The sequence below is a fragment of the Dendropsophus ebraccatus genome, chromosome 15 (genome assembly GCF_027789765.1).
Source record: "Dendropsophus ebraccatus isolate aDenEbr1 chromosome 15, aDenEbr1.pat, whole genome shotgun sequence".
Taxonomy (NCBI): domain Eukaryota; kingdom Metazoa; phylum Chordata; class Amphibia; order Anura; family Hylidae; genus Dendropsophus; species Dendropsophus ebraccatus.
The window spans coordinates 47,418,239-47,441,352 of NC_091468.1; the positions used below are offsets into that span (position 1 = coordinate 47,418,239).

Consider the following 23,114-nt stretch of genomic DNA (forward strand, 5'->3'; position numbering starts at 1 on the left):
ATTCCGAGCTGAAGAAGAGGAAATTTCAAACAGAAAACTTTCCTCTTAAATTCCTCACCTATTCCTCAGTGTGAACACACCCTTAGTGTATACGTTTTAGTATAGGAAAGATATTATACCATATTTAATATCTATAATGTATACATTCAGAACATAAATGCTAACAAATGTCCTTATTGACTCTCTATAGGTAACGCGATGCATCGTTGAAGTGCTTTCAAATGCTTTGGCAAAACCCAACGCTCCGCCAATTGACCCAGAATGTAAAGAAATCCTTAAGAAAAGTAAGTTGTCAGTAGATAAGACATGATAGCTTAAAGCGGCGGCTCCTATATAGTGCCAACATGGGGAAATATAACTAGAACTTTTCTTTGACATTGTAATATTGGATTTGTTACAAACCCTACAGATTTGGATAATTTATTCGTCCTGTAAAACCATTTACATGACGATCTTGTGATGTTTTTGAAATGATTATTCAGAGCTGATAAGTGTAATGAATAAGCGACACCTCTGAATCATTATTCACACTGTGGGAGCTGGGTAGTCAGAGAAACTCAGCAGTGGGGGATCGAACCTGCATTTATCTGAGGAGACATCGGTTTAACTTACTGGGGGAGATTTATAAAACTGGTGTAAAGTAGAACTGGCTCAGTTGCCCCTAGCAACCAATCAGATTCCGCTTTTCATTCCTCAAAGATTGTTTGAAAAATGAAAGGCGGAATCTGATTGGTTGCTAGGGGCAACTGAGCCAGTTCTACTTTACACCAGTTTGATAAATCTCCCCCATTGTGTTTACAAAAAATTATACTCCATACCTACAGGGGGCATTTCTGCTCCAGTTTTATTAAATGTGTAAGCATATAAGCATCTTACCTGTTGATCAGATCAGAAAAAATGTCTTTCAAATTAACTGGTTTGAGAAAGTTATATAGATATGTAATTTAATTCTATCTAAAATCTCATCGTCCAATACTTATCAGCCGCTGGATGTCCTGCACAAAATGGTGTATTCTTTTGAGTCGGACACAGTGCTCTCTGCTTCCACCTCTGTCCGTGACAGGAACTGTTCAGAGCAGCAGCAAATCCCCATAGAAAACCTCTCCTGCTTTGAGTATTGTGTCAGACTGAAAAGAATACACCACTTCCTGCAGGACATACAGCATCTGATAAGTATGGGAAGACTCAAAATTTTTAAATAGAAGTTGATTTGAAGGGAAATGATTTTCACCACATACCTTAAATGGCAAAATTTCGCCACATAAGGTTATGTTCACACAACGTAAGTTCCACGGTAATCACTGCCAGTAATCACATGGTATACACTCCGGCCGGGATCCCTAGCGGTGCTGTAGAAAACTGACATATCAATTTTCTGCGGCCGCTATTCATTAAAGAGTCACTGTCGTATTTTTTTTTTTTTGCAGAAATCAATAGTCCAGGCGATTTTAAGAAACTTTGTAATTGGGTTTATTAGCCAAATCTGCCATTATCTGCATGTAAAAAGCCTTTTCCCAGGTCCCCCCTCCTTCCTCTTTTTCATCCACTCTGAAAAATCTGAAAATTGTGACTTGTTGCAGGAGACGTCCCCTGTCTGTTCTAGGGAGAGGGGAGGGGGGAGGAGGAAGGAGGGAGTTAGCCGGCAGCAGAAAGCAGATAACAGAGGATTACAGGCACGGAGCTGGGTGACAGCTGTAATCTGAGCTCAGACAGGTCACTGGTGACTGTCACAGGAGATATCCCGTGAGGGATTTGTAGATTAACTCTTTGTTGTCCTGTTTTGGTCTTTTCTTTAGCTCTCTCCATAGGAGAACAATGAAGGCAGGGGGGAGAGCTTCAAACTGCTTTTTCATGATAAAAATGCATTTTTCGGATAATAAACCCAATTACAAAGTTTCTTAAAATCGCCTGGACTATTGATTTCTGCAAAAAAAAAATTCACGACAGTGACACTTTAAATATCCATGTCCACTGAAATCCATGTCAGTGCACACAGTGGAGTGAGTGGCTCCGGCCGCACGCTCCATAGTGTCTAGTGGGGAGTTCTGATGCGGACGTGCACGGATGGGTCCGCATCAGAACTCAGCGGCGCTAAAGATAATCTTTTCTGAGACCGGCCGTTCCGTGACCACGTTCTGGGCCACGGAACGGTCGGTCTCATACAGAATGTGAACATAGCCTTAGGCTGGAAACACACATGGCAGTTTTTCGGAAAACCACCACCAGAAGAGGATCATACAGGAAAGAGAAGTGAAATTCCTTCCTTTATATTTTCCATCTCATTTGATCGCACTTCTAGTTTTGGCACAAAAACTGCTGTGTGTATGTTTCCAGCCTGACCAGCTGATCATTCGGGGTCCTACCCCTACCGATCCTTTAAAGGGCCCCCTATTCATTATGTGGCTGACAAACACTAAACGCAATTATCGGCAAGCAGCACTCCTAGAAACGTTTCTTCGGCCAATAATCGACCTGTTTAAAACTGTCAGCAATCAGCCACGGAATGTGAAAATGCCCGCTCCTCGGCTGATCGCATCTTTTGTGCTACACTAAAATATATTGTTATTCCCTGCACATCCTTTTTTGTAAACTGGATGTGCGGCTGGCAGCTAAACATTTAAATAGGCGCACAAACAATACTGCAATTGTTCATGTGGCCCGGCAGCATGATTAATCACTGCATCGCAAATGGACAACAAACTCGCTGATCTGCGTTCACTTACGTCCTTGCACGGCCCCATATTAACCCCTGCAAAGGACCCTAAGTGCAAGATTTGGATCTTTCCAATGTTTTATAAGGCTATGTTCACACATCGTAAGAGACAAGCCGTTCCGTGACCATGTCAGGTCACGGAACGGCCAATCTCTGAAAAGATCATCCTGGCTGGTACTGCACCGCTGAGTTCTGGTGCGGGGCATCCTTGTGCGCTCGCATCAAAACTCTCCACTGCACCCTATGGAGCGTACGGCCGGAGCCACTCGCTCTATAGTGTGCGCGGGCAGGGTGTTCTGCGGCCGCTGTTCACTGAATAGCGGCCGCAGAAAACTGACATGTCACTTCTTTCAGCGGAATGTGGAATCCACCCGTGCATAGAATAGGGTCTATGGCACGGGTGGAAATGTGCACCGCCGCGTGCGGGGACGAGTGATGGAATACGCTGCGGGTTATACACGGTAATTCCGTAGTGTGCACGCACCCTCAGGTTCGGAGTACGTTGCCAAAAATGAACACTACTTTTAACCTTTGGGCATATCCACCAGATGTTAAAGCGAATGTACCAGAAGGTACATCGCTTTAAGATTTTAACATCAATAGACCGGTGCCAGCATGGGGATGCCGGTGTCGCAATCCCCTTTTTTGAACTGCTGCCCGATTCCGGTGCAAATCAAAGGAGCCGTGTCATAGAGGGGAGGGGTTTCTTCCAACTGGGGGCGGACTGTCCCGTCTCCGGTGCTTCAGATCGGGCCAGTGACAAGGAATAGACCAGCTCCATGCATGGGAACCAGGCTGCGGTTCAAAAAAAAGAACAACGGCTCCGGCACCGGTACATTTGCTTTAAACATGTCCCTAAAAACTGCTGCTGCCTTTAACGACAGGTACAGCGGGCACTCTTTTCTTTGCATAGCTGTAATGTTTTACTTATTGCTATAGAGCACCACTGGGATGGCAGCAGTATTATATCCCTGGACAAAGCCAGGACTGTTCCTTTTGGGTGGCAGTTCTGGAATAGTATGGATGGAATTTCTTTTGAGGTGACCTAAGAATGACCATTGACCTAGAAAAACCACTTCAATTATTGATCTATGTTATTATCTGATTCATTCTGGGCATGAGTTGAAGGGTTTTGTCATTTGGGTTCCTCTGTGTTGACAAGTATCCTTATATTTGGATCAGTTCAGCACTAATCTCTGGGTTATAGTGTTACTAGTACCTTGTTTGTTGTAGCGTGCAAAATTGAGCAAGAATATAGCTGTGTGTGCAAAGCCGAACAGAGCTCCACTGGGTGGCGGCCTAGCTGGAGAAGAATCCTTCTAATGCTCGCAGCACGGCTAACAGTCCCGAGGGGGTGCATTTGCCATATGTCATTATGTCATTAGAGGCTGAAATGTTAGTTTTGGAGATTGCAGCTATTGTGTATTAACTCCTTACTGTAATGTGTTAATTGCCTCAAATAGCACACAATGTTAACATTTAATGGGATGGCTGCCCTGTAATCCAAGGCGAGGAAAATGATCAAGGCAGCCAGCCGACATTAACCCAAGGCTAAACTTCACAGAAAGACGCCAGACGGAATAATGACTGCATTTAGTAACCGTTACATGGCAGCGCGTACAAGACACCATGGGAGAGAGAATAAGGGCAGTTCTTGTACGTAGATGGTTGGGAGGGGTTAAAGCCTTGTCTGCATGTTGCCCTTGCTATGTCTGGAACACAAGGATTTCTGGAACCCTTTTAGAGATACAATGCAAGTTCCTTCAAAGAGGTTATTATAGATCCATCATATACCTTCTATAAATAAAGTAGTCACTGATACCAGTGTCATCACCAGACACTAACTTTCTATAATCACATGACTAAGACTCATGCCTCCCCCATACAACAGAAACCCTTTAACTCCTATTTATGACTGCTGAGTAGTAAATCGGTTTATCGGTCACAACATTGACAAATTTATGCCATGGCTCTGGCCTATAAAATGAACAGTGCTGGAAGCGGACAGCGCCATACACTGTGTAGTGGCCAAGTTGGGTTACTGCAGCTCAATTCCTGTTGAAGTGAATAGGGAATAAGGAAACGTTACCCATCATGGACAACAATGTTGTTTGCTCTGTGTATGATAGAGTTGCGGCTCCGGCATACAGCTGATTGTCAGTGGTGCCCATTGTTGACTCCTCACTGATCTCATATAGGCCATCAGTATGTTTTGTTTAGAAAACTTTGCATATAGATGTGTCCTTCTCTAACTTCAAAACAGGAAATATCCTGAGATGTATCTATACAATTTTAAAGGTTAGCATGAAGAAAAGTGATAAAAGCGATGGCTTCCCTGGCGTTGTTCGTCTGGACCAGGAGCCTGATGTCTGGATCTCTGGGTTTCCTCAATGTTACCGGACACTGACTCCACGTTCTGGTGAAAAGAAGTTGTTTATTTGCATTCAGCTACGTGTTTTGAGGAGGCCACCCTCCTCTTCATCAGGCCTGAATGGGGAATGAGGAGCAAGCGAGCGCTGACCTGACAGATCAGCACTCGCTTGCTCCCTCTTGTCGCCTCAAGTAATAGGGGCTTAGGTCTACCGACTGCCTTTGTAGTCAGTATATAATACTTTATCTAATCCTGTGTCCCGGTGCTGTAACATCGGGCGCTGTCATCTGGGTGGCACTGTATTCCAGTGGTGCGTTCCAGTGACATCACCAAGATGGCAGCGCCCGACGTTATAGCACCAGGACACAGGGTTAGGTAAGGTATTAGATACAGACTGCAAAGGCAGTTGGTAGCTTTATAAATACACTAAGGGACAAGTACAGGGACACAGTAATACACTGGATAGGGTAATATCACTGTGAATTGAAGGAGCAGTGGCAAAGGATCATGGGAGCCCATCCCGCCACTATGCATCCTGGGAAGTCCCGGAATTGTACTGATTCTTTTGAAAAGAGGGGGCGTGAGCCCATAAAGAAATATTGAAAATACAATAAACAAGGGTGCAAAAATAATAAATTTACATTTACAAAAATAAATAAATAAGTAGTAATTAAATAAAATAATTTAAAAAAATCAACCTGTGATTGGTTCTCTTTAAGGCCCTGTTCACATCTGCATTGTCTGATTGTCAGACACTATGCAAGATTGGAAGAATGGAAATCCTTGACGGAGATGTGAACAAGGCCTAATATACTGTATATGTTATTTTGACTAGATGGTGCAGGATTGTATTGAACTGGTACCACATCAGATGAAGGAAAGGTTAAGGATAAAAGTAAATCTATGCGGTAGTAACAAACAGTATAGAACAGCATGTTATTCTAGGCTCTTCTGGGTTTCCAAGTGTGACTCATTTTACGTTGCAGAAAATAGAATTTTCTGGCATTGTACGATTGAATAGCAGTTCCCAGTAAAGATAGCAAAAAATTATACTGTATCCAGGTTATTCTGCCACCCCCAGAGTCACACACAAACCGTCACACATCTGTCCGTTTGGGCTGACATTTTCATCTTTGTTCTGCCTGAAATAATGAAGTGCTATGACACAGAGCTGAAGTGTGAGTGATCAGCGGCCAAGTCTCAGATTAGCAGATTTAGAAAATGAATACTTAGCTACCATGTAATAAAGCCTGGAACTTATTTACATCTAGAACATATCTTTCCCTATAATAAAAAAAAAAAAATTAAGTATACAAGCTTGTAAACATCATCACCATGTAAGAAACTCTACCTGCAGCTGTAGTGTCCTGGTATGGGCGGTCCACTAAGTTTTATACCACCAAGGTAAAGTATCTCTGTTGGGTGCCACACACTTAGGGTCCTATTTCACGGGCCGAGGAGGGCCCGATCAACGATGTAAACGAGCGGCAATCTGCTAGATCGCCGCTCGTTTACTGGGCCTATTCCACGGCCCGATGATTGTTGAGCGAGGGCTGCAGGGACATCATTACCGATGTCCTTGCAGCCCTTGCAGCATCATACATTACCTGTCCAGGCTTCTTCTCCGCGCTGTCTTCGTCCCCGGCCACACTCAGCCAATCACAGGCCGCGGCGGTCCCGGCCTGTGATTGGCTGAGCGCTCCGTCAGTTGACCGGCCATTCTGAAGATAGAGCGTGCGGGACCCGGAGATGAAGACAGCACGGAGAAGAAGCCCTGCAGGTAATGTATGCTGCTGCTTGTCAAATCGTCGGTCACCCGCCGCGCACCGCTATTCAACTGTAGCGATGCACGGTGGGGGAACAATGATTTTAGGTCTGGCCCTAAATGAACGATCAGCCGATGACACGATCATCGGCTGATCGTTCTCTCTATTTCACCGAACGTTAATCGATTATCGTTACTGTGCAATAGGGCCCTAAGGGATGGAGCTGTACTTAGCACTCCTGCCACTAGGTGTCCCACTTTCTTTTCTTCTGTTAAGTGCACAGCTGCAGTGTATACAAGGTTACAATGCGTGTTATGTTGACCAATCGCAAGTGCAGACCTTCTACCCTTGATCCACTCTCTGTCTTCTTTTTCTGTGACACAACCTGATAGGGGAGAGGTTAATGTTTGAGAAGTAAGTTCAGTTTAGTTTTAGTCTGGAAAGAGTTCAGTTCAGTATGGAGACATAGACCGATAGTATGCAGTGCTAGAAACCTTAAAGGTGGGGTAACCGTGACATGGGTAACCCTTGTCTATGCCTGGGATCCTTCTTATTGTCAGTGCAGTCACCTCCAAAGGAAAGAAGAGGGACTGACCCCCAGTAGGACAAAGTTGCTAAGAGCCGAAGTATCCTACTGACAACTCTCAACTACCTTGGGAAATCTTAAGGTGTTAGCTGCGCCCACAAACAGAGACCTGTTTTCTTCCCCCCTGGAAGTAAGCAATGAAGGTCTTTACTCAGTGTCTTCAAGCTAAGATGCTGATACAGAAAAACTTAGTGGAAAGTGATATCAATTTTCAGTAGACAATGGACCTATAATAACCCTCTTAGCCCTCTGAGTTTTTAAATATATTATTGCTTGACCTCAATAATATATAATATAGCACTCTAAAAGGTGACATTTTGATCACTGAGTCTCTTTAAGTTTTAATAATCAGAGTTTTCTAAAAGGGGTACTCTGGAGTCAAAATATTTTTAAATCATATGGTGCCAAAAAAGTATAAAAATTAGTAATGAATGAAATCTATTTGAAGAAAAAAAAAAAAACAAGCCTTCCAGTACTTATCAGCTGCTGTATGCTCAGATAATGACTTCAGTAGTTTTGACCAATCTGACATGTGCATCCTGTTAGGAGATGTTTGCCCTGGAAGATTTGCTAATGCTCTGGGCAGTTCCTGACATGGACAGAGGTGGCAGCAGAGAGCACTGTGTCAGACTAGAATAAAAACACCACTTACTGCAGGACATACAGCAGCTGATACTGTACTGGAAGACTTTGGATTTTTAAATGGAAGTAATTTACAAATCTGTAGTTGTTTCAATCTAAAAAGTGTTAAAAATGGCCATGATTTCTCATGAATTATGTATGGATTTACCCTCTGTATCACCATAGAAATAAGCCATATAAACCTTCCCCCCCCCCCCCCCAAAATATTTCTTATGTAATCTGCGTGTACTGTGATAAAGTAAACTTTACTAAGCAACTAAAGGTGGATATGTAACGCTTGTCAGAATTATTCCATCTGGTGGGCCCAAAGTGCTGTAGTATTCTGTATGTGCCCCATGGGCACACATCCCAGCGGAGGAAAGCGCTTCCAAATATAACCATGTAAGCAACTATGACTGTGTGTATAATACCCTATTATACCTTTCAGATTACAGAATAAATGTACTGTATATTTTTTTTATATTTCGCTAGGCAGGAATAGAAGTATGTGTTTTCATTACAGTTAATAGGCTTTCCCTGGATTGATACATACGCCGAGAGTTTCAGAACGTATTATTATCATAGATATAAATGGATGAGTCATAGGTCCATTGCATTCTGTTTATGACATTTATTAACTTCCCATAATGCTTTGCGGCTCATCAAAGCCTTTACATCTCATAGCTCTAAGTCAAGCTGAAAATTAAAAAAAATGCAGAACAGAAAAAATTCTCTGCATCAAAAACATTACTTATTTGAATAAAATGTGGACTTTCTGTATATATATATATATATATATATATATATATATATATATATATATACACACACACACACACAAAATTGTAACAGGCTGTAATGGAGGCAATTATTTGTTTCCTAGCTATCCAAGTAAAAAAATAAAATAAGGCTTTCTAATTATTGCTGGTGGTATTAGCATTTTCTTAAAGGGAACCTGCCATTACTTTCATGTTTCCTGACCCATTAGTGGTCCCCAATGACTTCTGCCTGCCCCATGCCCTTGATTTATAGATTTTTTTTCCCTATATTCATACAGAAAGAGATCTATCAATAAAAGCTGGAGGGTCCTGAAGAAGCCACTGGGGCCACCCCAATGAGTTGACATGAAAGTGATGACAGAGTCCCTTAGATTACTTGTCCTTTATTACACGAATTATCACTTATCGCTATATTTTGCAAGTGATTACAGATTAAAACACCTTTAAAAAAAAATAAAAAAAAAATTACAAATAACTATCATCCTAATTGACCACATGTATGTGTATTGAGTACATGTATATACACTGGGTCTAGCCAAAAAAAAAAAAATAATTAAAATACCTTGTCATGTATCTAGTGTGTACTATGAAAATGTTCTATTTATATTGATATTGATCATATTAGTTCTTTATTTGGTCTAAAAAAATTGTAAAAACTGATGGCTGGGAATTAAAAAGAAGGATTGGGGATTTAAAAACATAAGCAAAAAGTTGTATTATAAAGGAACTGATCACCTACTGACTGACTCACATCAAAATCTCTCTTCTAGGCAGTCAGCACAGTTTAAATGAAAAAGAAGATGAACAGAAACAGTATGAAACAAGAAACAATAAGGATTTTGGAGGCGTGGATAAACACCAATATGAAAGCAAGGAAGAAGAAAAACAAGATTTACCAAAAGAAGAAAATGAAGAGAAACGGCACCATGAAGAGGAGGAAACCAAAGAGGAAAAGGGAGAAGAAAAAAAACATGTAGAAGATAAAGAGGAGACCACTGGACACTCCAAAGAAAGGGGCTTTATTGATGATAATGAAGATGATGGTGATGATGAAGAAGGTGAGGAACACAAAAACCAACACGAGAAAGAAGAAGTAGAAAAAAAGGCCAATTATCACCATGATAGTTCGCAAGAGGTAAAACATGATATTTTTGACAAAAAAGTTCACCAAACAGCTAAAAGTGTTGAAGAATTCTCAGAGGAAGATGAAGAACCAAACCACTTGGAGGAGATCTTTAAGAGATACCCTATAAGTCAAAGTCCAAAGGAACCAATTTTCCACAAATACCAATCGCCTCACTCTGATGAAACATCAGAAGAATCTGATGAAAAGGAAGAAGAAAAAAAAAGAAGCTATAATCCAAAACATGATGACTTTGCTCAAAGAATCCTTGACTATGAGGAGAAGAGAAGCCGTCAAGAAGACGAGAGGAATTACCTTCCTTCAAATGAGGATATATTTCACTACAGGGGACAAAAGCCACGCTTTGGTCAGGACCCTTTTGAGAACCATCTGAAGAATAACTATGAGAAGAGAACACACCATGAGATCGAAAGTTCTGAGGAGTCAAGAGAGAAGAGGCACCATCACCAAGACAGTGAGGAAGAGGAAGACCACCGTGATAGAAATGATGAGAGCAATGAAAGAGAGCTGATGGGACATCACTATGATGACAAGAAACATTATTTAGAAGTCAAGAGGTGGCCAAGTCCCAAAAATACTCGACCAAATTATGACCAAAGTAGTGAAGACAGCGAAGAAAGCAAAGAAGACATCGAGAAACGCCATAAAGATGATAGGCTAGAGAAACAAGACCTCTACAGGAAACTGAAACATCATCTCCAGGACAGTGAAGAAGACAGATCATATAAACCAGAAAAGAAACAAGAAGACAAAAGACATTACATAAGCGATGAAATGGTGGATGAGATGAAAAGATATTATCCAGACTTGTCTTACGAGCAAAATATAAGACATTACAATGGAAAAAATACAGATGAATCACATTACCCTGGCAATGACAAGTACAAGAGACGTCATTCTGAAGAAGAAACAAGATCATTCAGCAGATACTCTATTCCCGAGGACCCTTTCAGGTGGAAGAACAGCCGATATTTTGAGAATAAGGACAATGGCGAAGAAGAGAGAAAGAGAAGTCAGCAAAGCAAAAATCTGTTTCCGGACTATGACGACTATGACCTTTGGGGTAAAAAGCAATTCCTTGATGACATAAATCGTGAATATGGCGAAAAAAAGAACCCACTCAAAATCCCCAAGTTTGAAGAAAAGAGACAATACGACAGAATGGATGAACTGGCGCAGCTACTTAACTACAAAAAGAAGTCTGTTGAGTTTCCAGATTTCTATGACTCAGGAGAAATAAAGAAACGCCATTTTAATGAACGGAGCAGACTGCGCCAAAGGCCTTTAACAGAGGAGGAGGTAAAGAATTTACTAAATACGTTCTCTATCTAAATGTATTTTTTTTTTTACAAATATGTGCTGTGATAGTAAGGGGGCCTTTGCATACAAGCATATTACAGATCAAGGCTATGTTCACGCTGCGTATGAATCCGTCCGTAGTGCGAACCGCGAATATACGCACATAGTTTTGAGGGTGATGCGTTCACTTGAAAGTATACGATATACGCCCGCACAGTGCACACTACGTATGAGCTTACGGCCGGATCGTATACGGCGCCGTGAAAAATGAACAAGACCATTGTTTGAGGACGGAAATGTTGAAACTCACGGCCGTGGATTTACATGCGGTCCCGTACGCAGTACTTATTTCAGCCAAATTGAACTTGATTTTTCGATCCAAAAGGTTCTGTGAGTTTTATTGGGCTGGGCGAAGATTTCCAAGTGAATGACCTGCCTCAGATCGCTGCGAAACAAGCTAGGGAAGCATAACTCTACTACGGGTGTATGTTCGCGGTTTGTACGCATCCGGCGCATGTCGATTTTTCCCACGCCCGTAGTTTCAGCCGTATATGTACGGCAGCGTAAGACCTGCGTACGGATTCGTACGGAGTGTGAACATAGCCCAAAGCTGTATGGACCCAAAATCTGGCTCCATAGACTGGGCTTACTGAGGCACCATATGATGGCATACAGGCTGCCTATGGATTGATAATATAAAACCATATGTGTGCCAATGAGTGCCGTGTGAGTCTGTACATTTAACTGTCATGTCTATGAAAAAGACTTAGTTAAAGGGGTACTGCAGAGAATAAAATAATATATATATATATATATATATATATATATATATATATAGTATAAAAATCAACTGGTGTCAGAAAGTTCTGCAGGTTTGTAAATTAATTCTATTAAACAAACAAACAAACAAAAAAGCTTAAACCTTATGGTACGTATCAACTGCTGTATGTCTTATAGTGGTACCTCTGTTCTCGAACTTAATCGGTTCTGGAAGACTGTTCCAGAGCCAAGCAGTTCGAGAACCAAGCTGTAAGTTCCCGTAGGAAACAATGTAAATCTCATTAATTATTTTTTACACTCCAAGGGTGCAGACCACCCGACCCACCGAGCGTAAAAACTAGCAGCAAGTGGCGGTGCATCTTGCACCACTACTTGCTGTAAAGAGCTGGGATTCCCCTCGTAAAGATGGGAAATACCCGCACTGCGTTCCCCAGAGAGTGGCAGTGGCAAGCAGCTTTTTAAACTTCATTATGAAGAGAATCCCCGCTTCTTTACAGGGTGTTCCCCGCAGCTGAGAGAAGCAGACGCAGGGTGGAAAGTTTACACAGCCGCCCGCTGTTGCCTCTCTCTGGGAAGCACCTTGTAAAGAAGGGGAATTCCCATCATATTGACGGGAATCCCCTTGCGATGCCAGCCCCCGCCTCCGGCTCTCGCCGTTCTCTGACACCGCTCACTGCTCTCCGCCCACCAGGATCCCGCTCAGCTGCCGACTCCAGACACTCCCCACCTTTTCTGGGAGCTGCTTCGGCCGGGGGGGGATCCCGGTGGACGGGGAGAACAATGGCAGTGTCAGAGAGCGGCGTTAGCCGGAGGCTGCTGGAGTAGGTGAGCAGTGCAGGTGTATATTTTTTCTGCTGCCACAGGCTGTAACAGGAACTGTCCAGAGCAGAAGAGTTTTTCTGTGGGCATTTGCTCCTTCTCTGGACAGTTCCTGACACAGACAGAGGTGGCAGCAGAGAACATTGTGTCAGACTGAAAAGAATACACTACTTCCTGCAAGACATACAGCAGCTTTTAAGTACTGGATTTTTTTTAAATAGAAGTAATTTACAAATCTGTACAACTTTCTAAAACCAGTTGATTTTTTTTCTAGAGTACTCCTTTAATATTTTTATAAAGCCTCTTTGGCAGTCCATTGTAACCTAAGGGACCTTTAGGCAGTGTGTCTTTAGCAGAACTACTCAGAAGAAGCAGAATTAGTGCAATGGTGGGTCACTCAGTGTAAACATACCCCAACAGTGTAAAAACCACATGGATAAATAGGGTAAAAACTGTAACACTGCAATTCAAAATACTATAAAGAAATACAAAAAAATCTGGATAACAGCAATGTTGATTACTATTCACAAAAAGATTATTGCCTTTACACAGCTGCGCAACCGTTAACGAAAAAAGCAATTTCTTATGGACTGGTCAGGTTGGCGAGGGACAAAGATAGGCACCAGGTCACTGCCTGGTCTGAGCTGAGTGGCAGTCTGGCCTTGATCTGCGGCCATCTGTTTTAGATGTGCTGGAAGTTAAGAAATATTTTACCTGCCATCAAGATGGTACTGTGGTAAATCAATCTGTACAGAACAGAAAGTCTCAGATTAGTTTTATACTCAGCAGCCAGACCAAAATCTGCAAAGTTTTAGGAATATTTTAAAATATAGATAGTATCATACTGTAGTTATTTAGAAAGTAAGACTGGGTTCACAACGCATTTTTCAAATCCGCATTTTTCATCAGTTTTATGCAAAAAACGGATTGAAAACGGATTAAAAAACAGATGCATTGTGTGCATCTGTTTTGATCCATTTTTCCATGGACTTTTATTATAAAAACGGATCAAAACACATCTTTTTTTTAGCAGAAACAAAAATGTGGCTGGCCACGTTTTTGTGTACGTAAAAAAAAACTGATTTGTTTTGATCCGTTTTATATAATGGAAATCAATGGAAAAACAGATCAAAACGGATGCACACAATGCATCTGTTTTTTAATCTGTTTTCAATCCGTTTTTTGCATAAAACTGATGAAAAATACGGATTTTAAAAATGCGTTGTGAACCCAGTCTTACTTTCTAAATAACTACAGTTACTAAGGATTGCAAAAATTCACTTTAAGATACTAACTTGATTTACACAATAGGCAATTTACTGAATACACCTTCCCTTTAAATGGTATCAAGCTGGGATAGCAAAAACAACCCATGGGCGGTTTGTTGTCTTGGTTTTGAAAATGACAGCCATTTTGTTGTGGGTAATTCTACTCAAATTATTATTAATAAGGGTACTATGAACCTGTGTTCTCTTGGCTGAATGGAGTGGCAGCCTGATATGCGAACTGCTGATCTATTCAACTCTAGGGGACCGATGACCATAGCCAAGTTCTTGTGAACAGTAAGGGTCCCAAATGGTTGAGCCCCTACTAATCAGACATGGTCCTGCAGATAGGTGATGAGTCTCCTCAGCAGAAAAGTCCTATTAAAGGAGTTGTTCACCTCAAAAAAAAATTCTTTTTGTCACAGATTTGTAATTTACTTCTATTTAAAAATCTAAATTCTTCCAGTACTTATCAGCTGCTGTATGACATATTAGGGATCCTATTAAGCTGGAAGAATACTGCGATTAGGCAAATTATCCAGGGTTCCTCATGTCAGGGCCTCCCCCATTGTATAGAATATTGTGCACATCCTTCATGTGGCCATTGCTGCAGGGACACATACACTTTAGCATATATTGAACTATTGGACATCTGTTACGTCTACGGCTTTTTTTGTCTTGGGATTTCACTGACGTTTAGAATCTGTCACCATTATAAACACAGCTGAAGAAGGAATCCGTCAAGTGACTGAATTAATCCGCTAGTAAGAACGTACCAAGAATTAGCTGGTAATGTTAATGGATTGCTATGTCTAGCGGCAAGACAGCTGACAGCACGCGGTACGGATGTAATGAGATGTGTGGGTCTCTCCTCAGTGACGGTCAGTGTCGAAAGTGACAACCGCTGCCGCAAGATCAAATATTGTCTGAGCGGTTGTCACTTTGCTTTTCCCAAGAGTAGGAAAGGTTTTATTGTGATATTTATTAATGGGGGAGATTTATCAAACATGGTGTAAAGTGAAACTGGCTCAGTTGCCCCTAGCAACCAATCAGATTCCACCTTTCATTTTCCAAAGAGTCTGTGAGGAATGAGAAGTGGAATCTGATTGGTTGCTAGGGGCAACTGAGCCAGTTTCACTTTACACCATGTTTGATAAATCTCCCCCATTGTTTTTATGTCTATGGGCCTATAGACACGGCCGTGTTACTTATGTGTGTTGTTATGATCTGCAGTAGGATCCATACAATATCTTTTTCAGCTTCTAATTTTAACAGCTGATGTAAACAAGTCTTTGGCAGGCTTTGTCTGCAACTTTGTAGTGTCTTTGTAATGCTGGGAGGGTTAATCTGAGGTCAAATTGCTAATGAACACACTGTGATAAATCATCAGCCATCTCAGAAGGGAGGGGGTAGGCAGAGAGAAAAGCTCACACACAGATTTTTGTGTTTTCAGCAGAAAGCAGCAGCTGAGAATTGGAGGAAGGAGACTGAATAGATAATATTTGTTAGTCTCTCTATTGGCAGCAACACATCAAAAGTTATGTTTGAGTGGAATACCCCTTTATAGGGCTCCTCAGTGGGAACCAATACACCCTGATCAATTTCATCTCGCTAGCCAACAACCCCACGTTGTACCCCATGCTGTACCGATGACAGGCAATAACTGAAACCACTGTCTACAGATGGTGCCTCATCCTATGTGGAAGGTTTGGCCAGTATAAGGGTATGTTCACACTACGTAAGAGACCCGCCATTCCGTGACCCCGGTTGTTTCACAGAACAGACGGTCTCTGGCCGGATCATCTCGGCCGGTACCTAAGTACCGGCCGGATGATCTTTCCGGCCACAGAGTTCTGATGCGGGCGCATCAACGCGCGCCCGCATCAGAGCTTCCCATAGCACACAGTGAAGCAAGCGGCCGCTCGCTTCACTGTGTGAACTGACAGGGCTTGTCAGTTATTTGGGGCCCCGTATGGGATCCCATTGAAAGTAAGGCATTGTTCTACTGCGCCAAAAGTACAGCAGTTGTTGCCATTGGCAACAACGGCCGTACTTTTACGTAGTGTGAACATAGCCTAAGGGTGCATGCACACTACGGAATCCTGACGGAAAACCCATCCGCATTGACATGTCAATTCTTTTGGCGGATGGTGGAATCCGCCTGTGCCTAGAATGGTGTCTGTGGCATGGGCGGAGATGCGTGCGGCCGCCAGAGTCTGCGAGGGGGTTTTCCGTCGGGCTTCCGTAGTGTGTACATACCATAAGATAGTATTCTTCCTTCTGGAGGATAGCAACTATAGTTTTGTCATCCAACCTCATAACACCACATGATCTCTACTGTTGCTGCCATTGGGTTACCATTATAATGTTTATAATGTTCTATATTTCTCTGTAGGAGAAGGAACTGGAGAATCTGGCTATCATGGATCTGGAGTTGCAGAAGATTGCCGAAAAGCTTAGCAATAACCGACAAGGCTGATAGAACCGGAGCAGCAATACCTGAAGCTGAGAGCGATACTATATTTAGCTAAATACACTCCTACATTCCTTGTCACCGCCTCTTCAAAAGAGAAGAAAAAAAATTTATTTAGTCAAGACAAGCAAAATGTAGTTCATTGTTCACAAATAGTATTTTACACAGTTGATAATGTCTGTCCTGATTTTTGCTGTTGATACAAAGATAAATGACAAATATTCATACATATTCGAGACATTTTACTATGCTTGTGCAATTGTTTTTGTGTAATTGTACTTTAATACATCTTTGTCTTGAGATTTGAAATAATAAAAGCAAACAGAATCTTGTGCTGGAATTCTCATTATTTCTGTCCTTGCATTCATTTATATCATTTGTCATGATAGCAATTTTATATACAAATTATATATCTGGCATACTCCTGGGTGTGGAAGATGGGGTAATGGGTTCCAGGTTGCTTTTCAAAAAAAATCCCAGTGTGAGTAGCATCTGGACTAGCCCTCCAAAAGGAACCAAAGAGTCAGGCATAGCAAGTGGGGATCCAGGTGTAGGCCATGGGTAGTTGCAAGTAAGCACGGTCAGGAACAGGCAGAAGAGTTATGGCAGGTGGCACAGATTCAAAGTCAGCAATCTGGGACAGGCGTAGAAAAGTTGGTATGGTACCTGGGTCAGGCAGAAGCTTAAAGGGAATCTGTCACTAGGTTTATTCCACCTTAAATGAGGTGACAGAAATGCTGAACAGGTTGGTGTATTACTTACATCATTTTGTTCAGCCGTTCTCCTAATATGCAGGAGAACAGGATTCTTGCCACACCCCTCCCCCACCCTCCAGCTGCTGATTGACAGTTGACTACCTATATACATCATGCATAGATAGATAATTGCCAATTAGCAGCTGGTGGGCGGAGTTTTCTGCTTCATTTGAATATTGAGGACAACTGGGCTCATGCACATAATGGAGAGGACGACTTATTGTCCATGTTATTCAGGATGATATCTCTGGATCAGCTGCACAGAACAATGTAAGTGATACATCATTCTGTTCAGCTTCTCTGTCACTACTTTATGCTACCCTAAGATAGAACAGCCTAAACCGGCTGACAGAGTCTCTTTAACAGGAGAAGCAGGTGCAGTTCATACACGGATATAAGGAATATTTCACATCTTCACTATGAACACTAAAAAATTTTATCACTAAGTCGTCAAAGAGCAGGTGAGGCAGCCTTAAATAAGTTCTGCTGAGCCGAGATGGGAAGGGGATAGGCTTAAGGTGTGCACACTATCCCTTTAAAATGCAGAATGTACATGTGTGTGCACTCTAGGGGCCACAGTCAGAACTACAGAGGAGGAGGTAGCTGTGGCATAGTGGATCAGTTCAGACAATGGAGAACAGAGCAGGATCCCGTGGCAAGGGTAAGGGATAGGACACCGGCAGAAGCAGATTGTTACTAGTGATGTCAAAGCATCTTGTGGATATTCAATTTTTGTTTTATTTAAGATTCACCCTACACATCTCAGGATACACCTTGTATGGAGACAAGTTAAAGCGACTCTGTACCCCCAAAATACTTGTACCTTCAGATAGCTGCTTTCAATCCAAGATCTGTCCTGGGGTTCGTTCGGCAGGTGATGCAGTTATTGTGCTAAAAATTTACTTTTAATCCTACAGCGCTGTGTCTAACGGCCGGGGCTTACATTTGTATATGCATTAGGCTCGCACACCCTCTCTGTCCTTCCTCCCTGCCCTCCTCATTATTAGAAATGCTCCAGGCAGATTGTTTCCTATTCCCCACCTGTGTGCATAATGAACATGGGCTGGATCGTTAAGACACCTGTGCAAAGCTCAAACAGCAGTAAATGTTCCTGGATCATTCCTAATGATGAGGAGGGTGGGGAGGAAGGACGGAGAGGTGGTGCCACTCTAATGCATATACAAATGTAAGCCCCGGCCGTTAGACACAGCGCTGTAGGATTAAAAGTTGTTTTTAGGAGAATAACTGCCGAACGGACCCCAGGACAGATCTTGGATTAAAAGCAGCTATCCGAAGATACAAGTGGTTTGGGGGGGTCAGATTGTGGGTAAAGAGGACCTGTCATAGCAAATAAGTTCATAAACCACTGTCTTCTTATCAGTTAATTCACTTTTAAATCACTAATGGGAATCTCAGAGAGTACATGGACTTCCATCTTCCTTGACAAATCAGGTTACACTGCTCATATAAGTCTATAGTGTGAGGGGGGAGGAGAAAGGTGGTTTAGTGAGACACTGTTAACACTGTCTGATTCACAGCTTACACTGCTCAGTACTGTTTATTACTGTCCATATTGCTGTTTTTTAAAGTTTTCTGCAGAGGGGAAGCAAAGTCGTCTTATTTGAGTGTCTAGTTTATGAAAAAGATCTTATCGGCTAGTTAACACCCACAATGGAGCTCACTACATGGAGTCGAAAGGGATCAAAATTGGGAAAATGCCAGTTACAAGTTATATATTGTCACTTTTTTTGTACACAGCTAATCCTGAAAAGTTACCTGATGTGATAATTCCACTTTAAGGCCGGGTTCACATACAGTAAGACCTGTGTCACTTAACAGCCAGTGTCAGTGAAGTTCATTTTGCAGTACCGGCCGGATGAACTTAATTTCTGTTGAATTGGGATGCGGGCGCATTTGGGTACGCCCGCATCCCAATTCACCATTGCAGACAATATAAAGTGCAGCCGAAGCTGCACTTTACATTGTGTGAACTGTCAGTTCTGTGTGGCCGCTATTTAATGAATAGCGGCAGCACAAAACTGACATGTCAGTTTTTCTAGCAGCCGCATAGAATCCCGGCTGGAGTGTATACTATGTGTATACACTCCGGCCAGGATTCCATTGAAATAAATGCAACATATACTTTGAATTAATCACAGCCGGTGCTGCAACGGCCGTGATTAATTCAAAAAATACGTTGTGTGAACATAGCCTAAGGAAGGACACGTCTGTATATTTCCCTTCACTCTTTATATATGAGCTATATTGGAAAGTTCTGCAGGTTTCCTAGCCTCATGTCTAGGATTTTGCTTTGTACATTCTGTTTTATTAAAAAAGTGGAGGGCATTGTCAAAAGCATCAAATATCCAGGAGTCTTATAAGATTGTACAGTAAATCTGTGCGACAGGACCTTCAGAAACCGCACAGATCTATGGAAAAGATATACAACTAAAAGCAACAAATTAATGTCAAAATAATATGACATAAAAGTTAATAAATCAACATATATTACTTGTCATACACAACATTGAAAACAGTGTCTTATTCCTGTTGGTTTCTAAATGCCTGCTTGATAGTATTGAAAGAGGACATACACTGTGAGGTTGCAGACACACTTGTGCCCTAGACCAAAAGGCTTCTCTGCCACATAAAGGGCAAAGAGAAAGAGATTGTCCAAAGGTAACTATTAAGGTTAAAGGGGTACTCCAGCCAGGACCCTTTTTTTTTTTTTTTTTACAATGGGGGTGGTGGTGCAATGAAGACGGTTGCATCTACTTACCTGCTTCCTGGTCTGACAAGTGGCTTGAGATGTGATGGCCATTTAGCCATTCGTTGGCAGAGGCGGGACCCCACCACAGCAGCTGAATGATTGAGTGGGTCGGCCAACGTCACGTCTCAAGGCCCATCTCAGACCAGGAAGCAGCCAGGAACTGGAGCAGATGGATGCGGGCGGCAGTGCTGGAATCGGGGAGGGGAGGTAAGTAGATGTAATTATTTTCATCCACCCTCCTCCCCAGGAAAAAAAAAAAAGGTCCTGGCGGTACATCGCTTTTTCGTTTTTACCATGAATAAGCAGGCGCCGGCATGCGACTGCCGATGCTGCGGTCTTTTTTTTTTTTTAACCTAATGGAGCCGCGTCATAGAGGGGAGGGGGTTTCCTCCCACTGGGGACCACCTCCAGTGCTTCAGGCCGGGCCAGTGCTCGGTAATAGACCGGCACTGTGCGTGGTAACTGGGCCATGGTTCAAAAAAAGAATACTACATTTTCTGCATGACATACAGCAGCTGATAAGTACAGGAAATGTAGATCCCCCCCCCCCCCAAAAAAAAGTAGACATGTAAAGAATGATCGAAGAGAGGGGGAGGGGGTCAGGGGGAGGTTGTACCATTGAAACAAACCTGAATAACCAGGGGGTTCTATGTTACTCTGAGTATCTGCTTCCTGAAAGCGGCTTTGTGTGAAAAAGCGAATATTATTTCCAGACCTATGTGCCACTGTGAATGACCAAGAAGCTGCATCTAAATAAAGGAATTGGTGCAGGGGAAACAGCTCATTATTGCTTTATTTTTGCTGGAACATGAAACATTTGACTAAACGTAGCTTTAGTCGCTAACCATCGCGGTGAACCTGTTCTTCGGGGACAAAGGAACATTTAGCCTTGAAAACCAATGCGAAAATAAAATTAACAAAATGAAAATTACATTGACTGCTACGGCATCTGCATCCTCCGTATTGTTGCCTGGGAAAAAGGATTATTATTCTGCAATCAATATGTTTTGGGAGTGTGGGAGGATCTGGAGGAAACCTACGCACACAGAATGTACAAACTCTATACAGGTGTTGCCTTTAGTTGTAATAGAACTTTTCCATTTGGCTATATTGGTTCCTTTATATTGTTTAGTCCATAAAACCATGTTCCCACTCAATGTTACCGTATACCGCCTGCAGTGAGGACATCCCACGTACACTAGTGTTCCACATCATTACCCTGATAAATCAATGTTTTTGGGGTAATTGATCTGTGTCATAAGGTGTTTAGTGCCTCATTTAAAAGTCGCTTTGCAGAAATCAAGAAATATCTATAATAAAAGCAATTTTTAATAGGTTTAATTAAACAAAAGACTTTCCTTCTGCACTCAAAAAGCAGTTTGGCAGCCCCCCCCCCCCTTACTTCAGAAGAGGCAGGATTTCTGTGTCTATTATGATCTATGGGCAAGGGGGATAAGCAAGCACAGAGAGGAGAAAAGGCAGCAGTGTACAGCACAACATCCAGCAATCTTATCTCACCAAGTTCCCAGACCAGCACTGAGCAGTTTGACCTGTGAATTCAGCATTTTGAGTGCCCAGTAGAGATGATCGAACCAGGTTTGGGTTCGAGTCCATCCGAACCCGATCGTTCAGCATTTGATTAGCTGGGGCTGCTGAACTTTGATAAAGCTCTAAGGTTGTCTGGAAAACATGGATACAGCCAATGACTATATCCATGTTTTCCACATAGCCTTAGGGCTTTATCCAACTTCAGCAGCCACCGCTAATCAAATGCCGAAAGTTCGGGTTCGGATCGACTCGAGCATGCTCCAGGTTCGCTCATCTCTAGTGCCCAGTCTCCAATCTGCAGGGCTGTTAGTCTCCTCTTCCTGATCACTCATCCCCCTTGGCCCCTCCGTAGGTTACAATGGACACAGCAAACCCATCTTCACTTTGATGCTCTGTAATGTAGATGACTTTTCCTGATAATGCACAGATAGGAAGTGTGTAGGGGAGGCTGCAAAAGAGGCTTCTTTGCCTAATAAAACCTATTACAGAGTTTCTTAAAATCGCTTGTACTTGATTTCTGCAAAATGTTTTAAATGGCAGCTACACTTTAAGGTAGTGGGGACAGCAAATGTTGCTTGTGTTGGTTATAGAGCATTTTCTTTTGAAATACTGGGGAAAATGGGTTGGTTGTTCTAGACATTGTTCTGATTGACTGGAGAGGGGAAAATACATCTCGGTTTTAAACAGAACTGAGCTAATGGAGTGACCATCCCAATCCCCCATGCGTATTGGGATGCGTATGCATGTCTTCAGGACTGCATGCAGGCAACGCTCATGCAATCCACCAGCTCCTCTTTGTGAACACTGAGGCAACCGCCGAATAATCATGATGAGCAAATTTGTGCATTGAGGGTTGTAGTCTTGGCCCCCCCAGTGCATTGAACCACCTAATTAACCCCGTAGGGGGCACAGCGATTTTTTCATTTTCGCTTTTTTGCTCCTCGCATTCTAAAATTTATAATTCTTAAATTTTTCCATCAAAAAAGTTTTTGCAAAACTAAATTTACTTTGTAATAATACCTTTTAAATATGCTTTTTTGGTCATTTTGGGTACTTTCATTTTCAAGCAGTGCAATTTAGAGTTAAACTGACAACATTATCTCAATTTTCTGGGTTGTGTTACGATTACAAAAAAAGCCGATTTATATAGGATTTAAATTATTTTCCAACCTAAAAAAAAAAAAAAAGGTACTATGCTACCTATGGAGCTATATGAGAGCTCATTTTTGCCCCGAGGTCTGTACCACATCCGTCTGGATTGAACTTTTTGATCACTTTTTCTTTTAGCAAAAATTCACAAATTTGATGTTTTGACGTTGTTTGATGTATTTTTTTCAGTTTGCGCCGTTCACCGCATGTGATCAATATTGTTAATAATTTGGCCAATTAAACATCTGTAACATCACCGCATGCCTATCTGATTGT

The 23,114-nt window shown here is 42.1% G+C and overlaps 1 protein-coding gene across 1 annotated transcript in view; it reads left to right on the forward strand.

The window, feature by feature from the left end:
- The window catches only part of CHGB (chromogranin B), a 42,521-nt gene extending 25,573 nt beyond the window's left edge, over positions 1-16,948 (forward strand). The window contains exons 3-5 of the mRNA XM_069954498.1: positions 191-284; positions 9,607-11,279; positions 16,539-16,948. Coding sequence (XP_069810599.1) covers positions 191-284; positions 9,607-11,279; positions 16,539-16,622 — 1,851 coding nt within the window. The 3' untranslated portion in view covers positions 16,623-16,948. The remainder of the gene's footprint in view (positions 1-190; positions 285-9,606; positions 11,280-16,538) is intronic.
- The last annotated feature ends 6,166 nt before the right edge of the window (positions 16,949-23,114 follow it).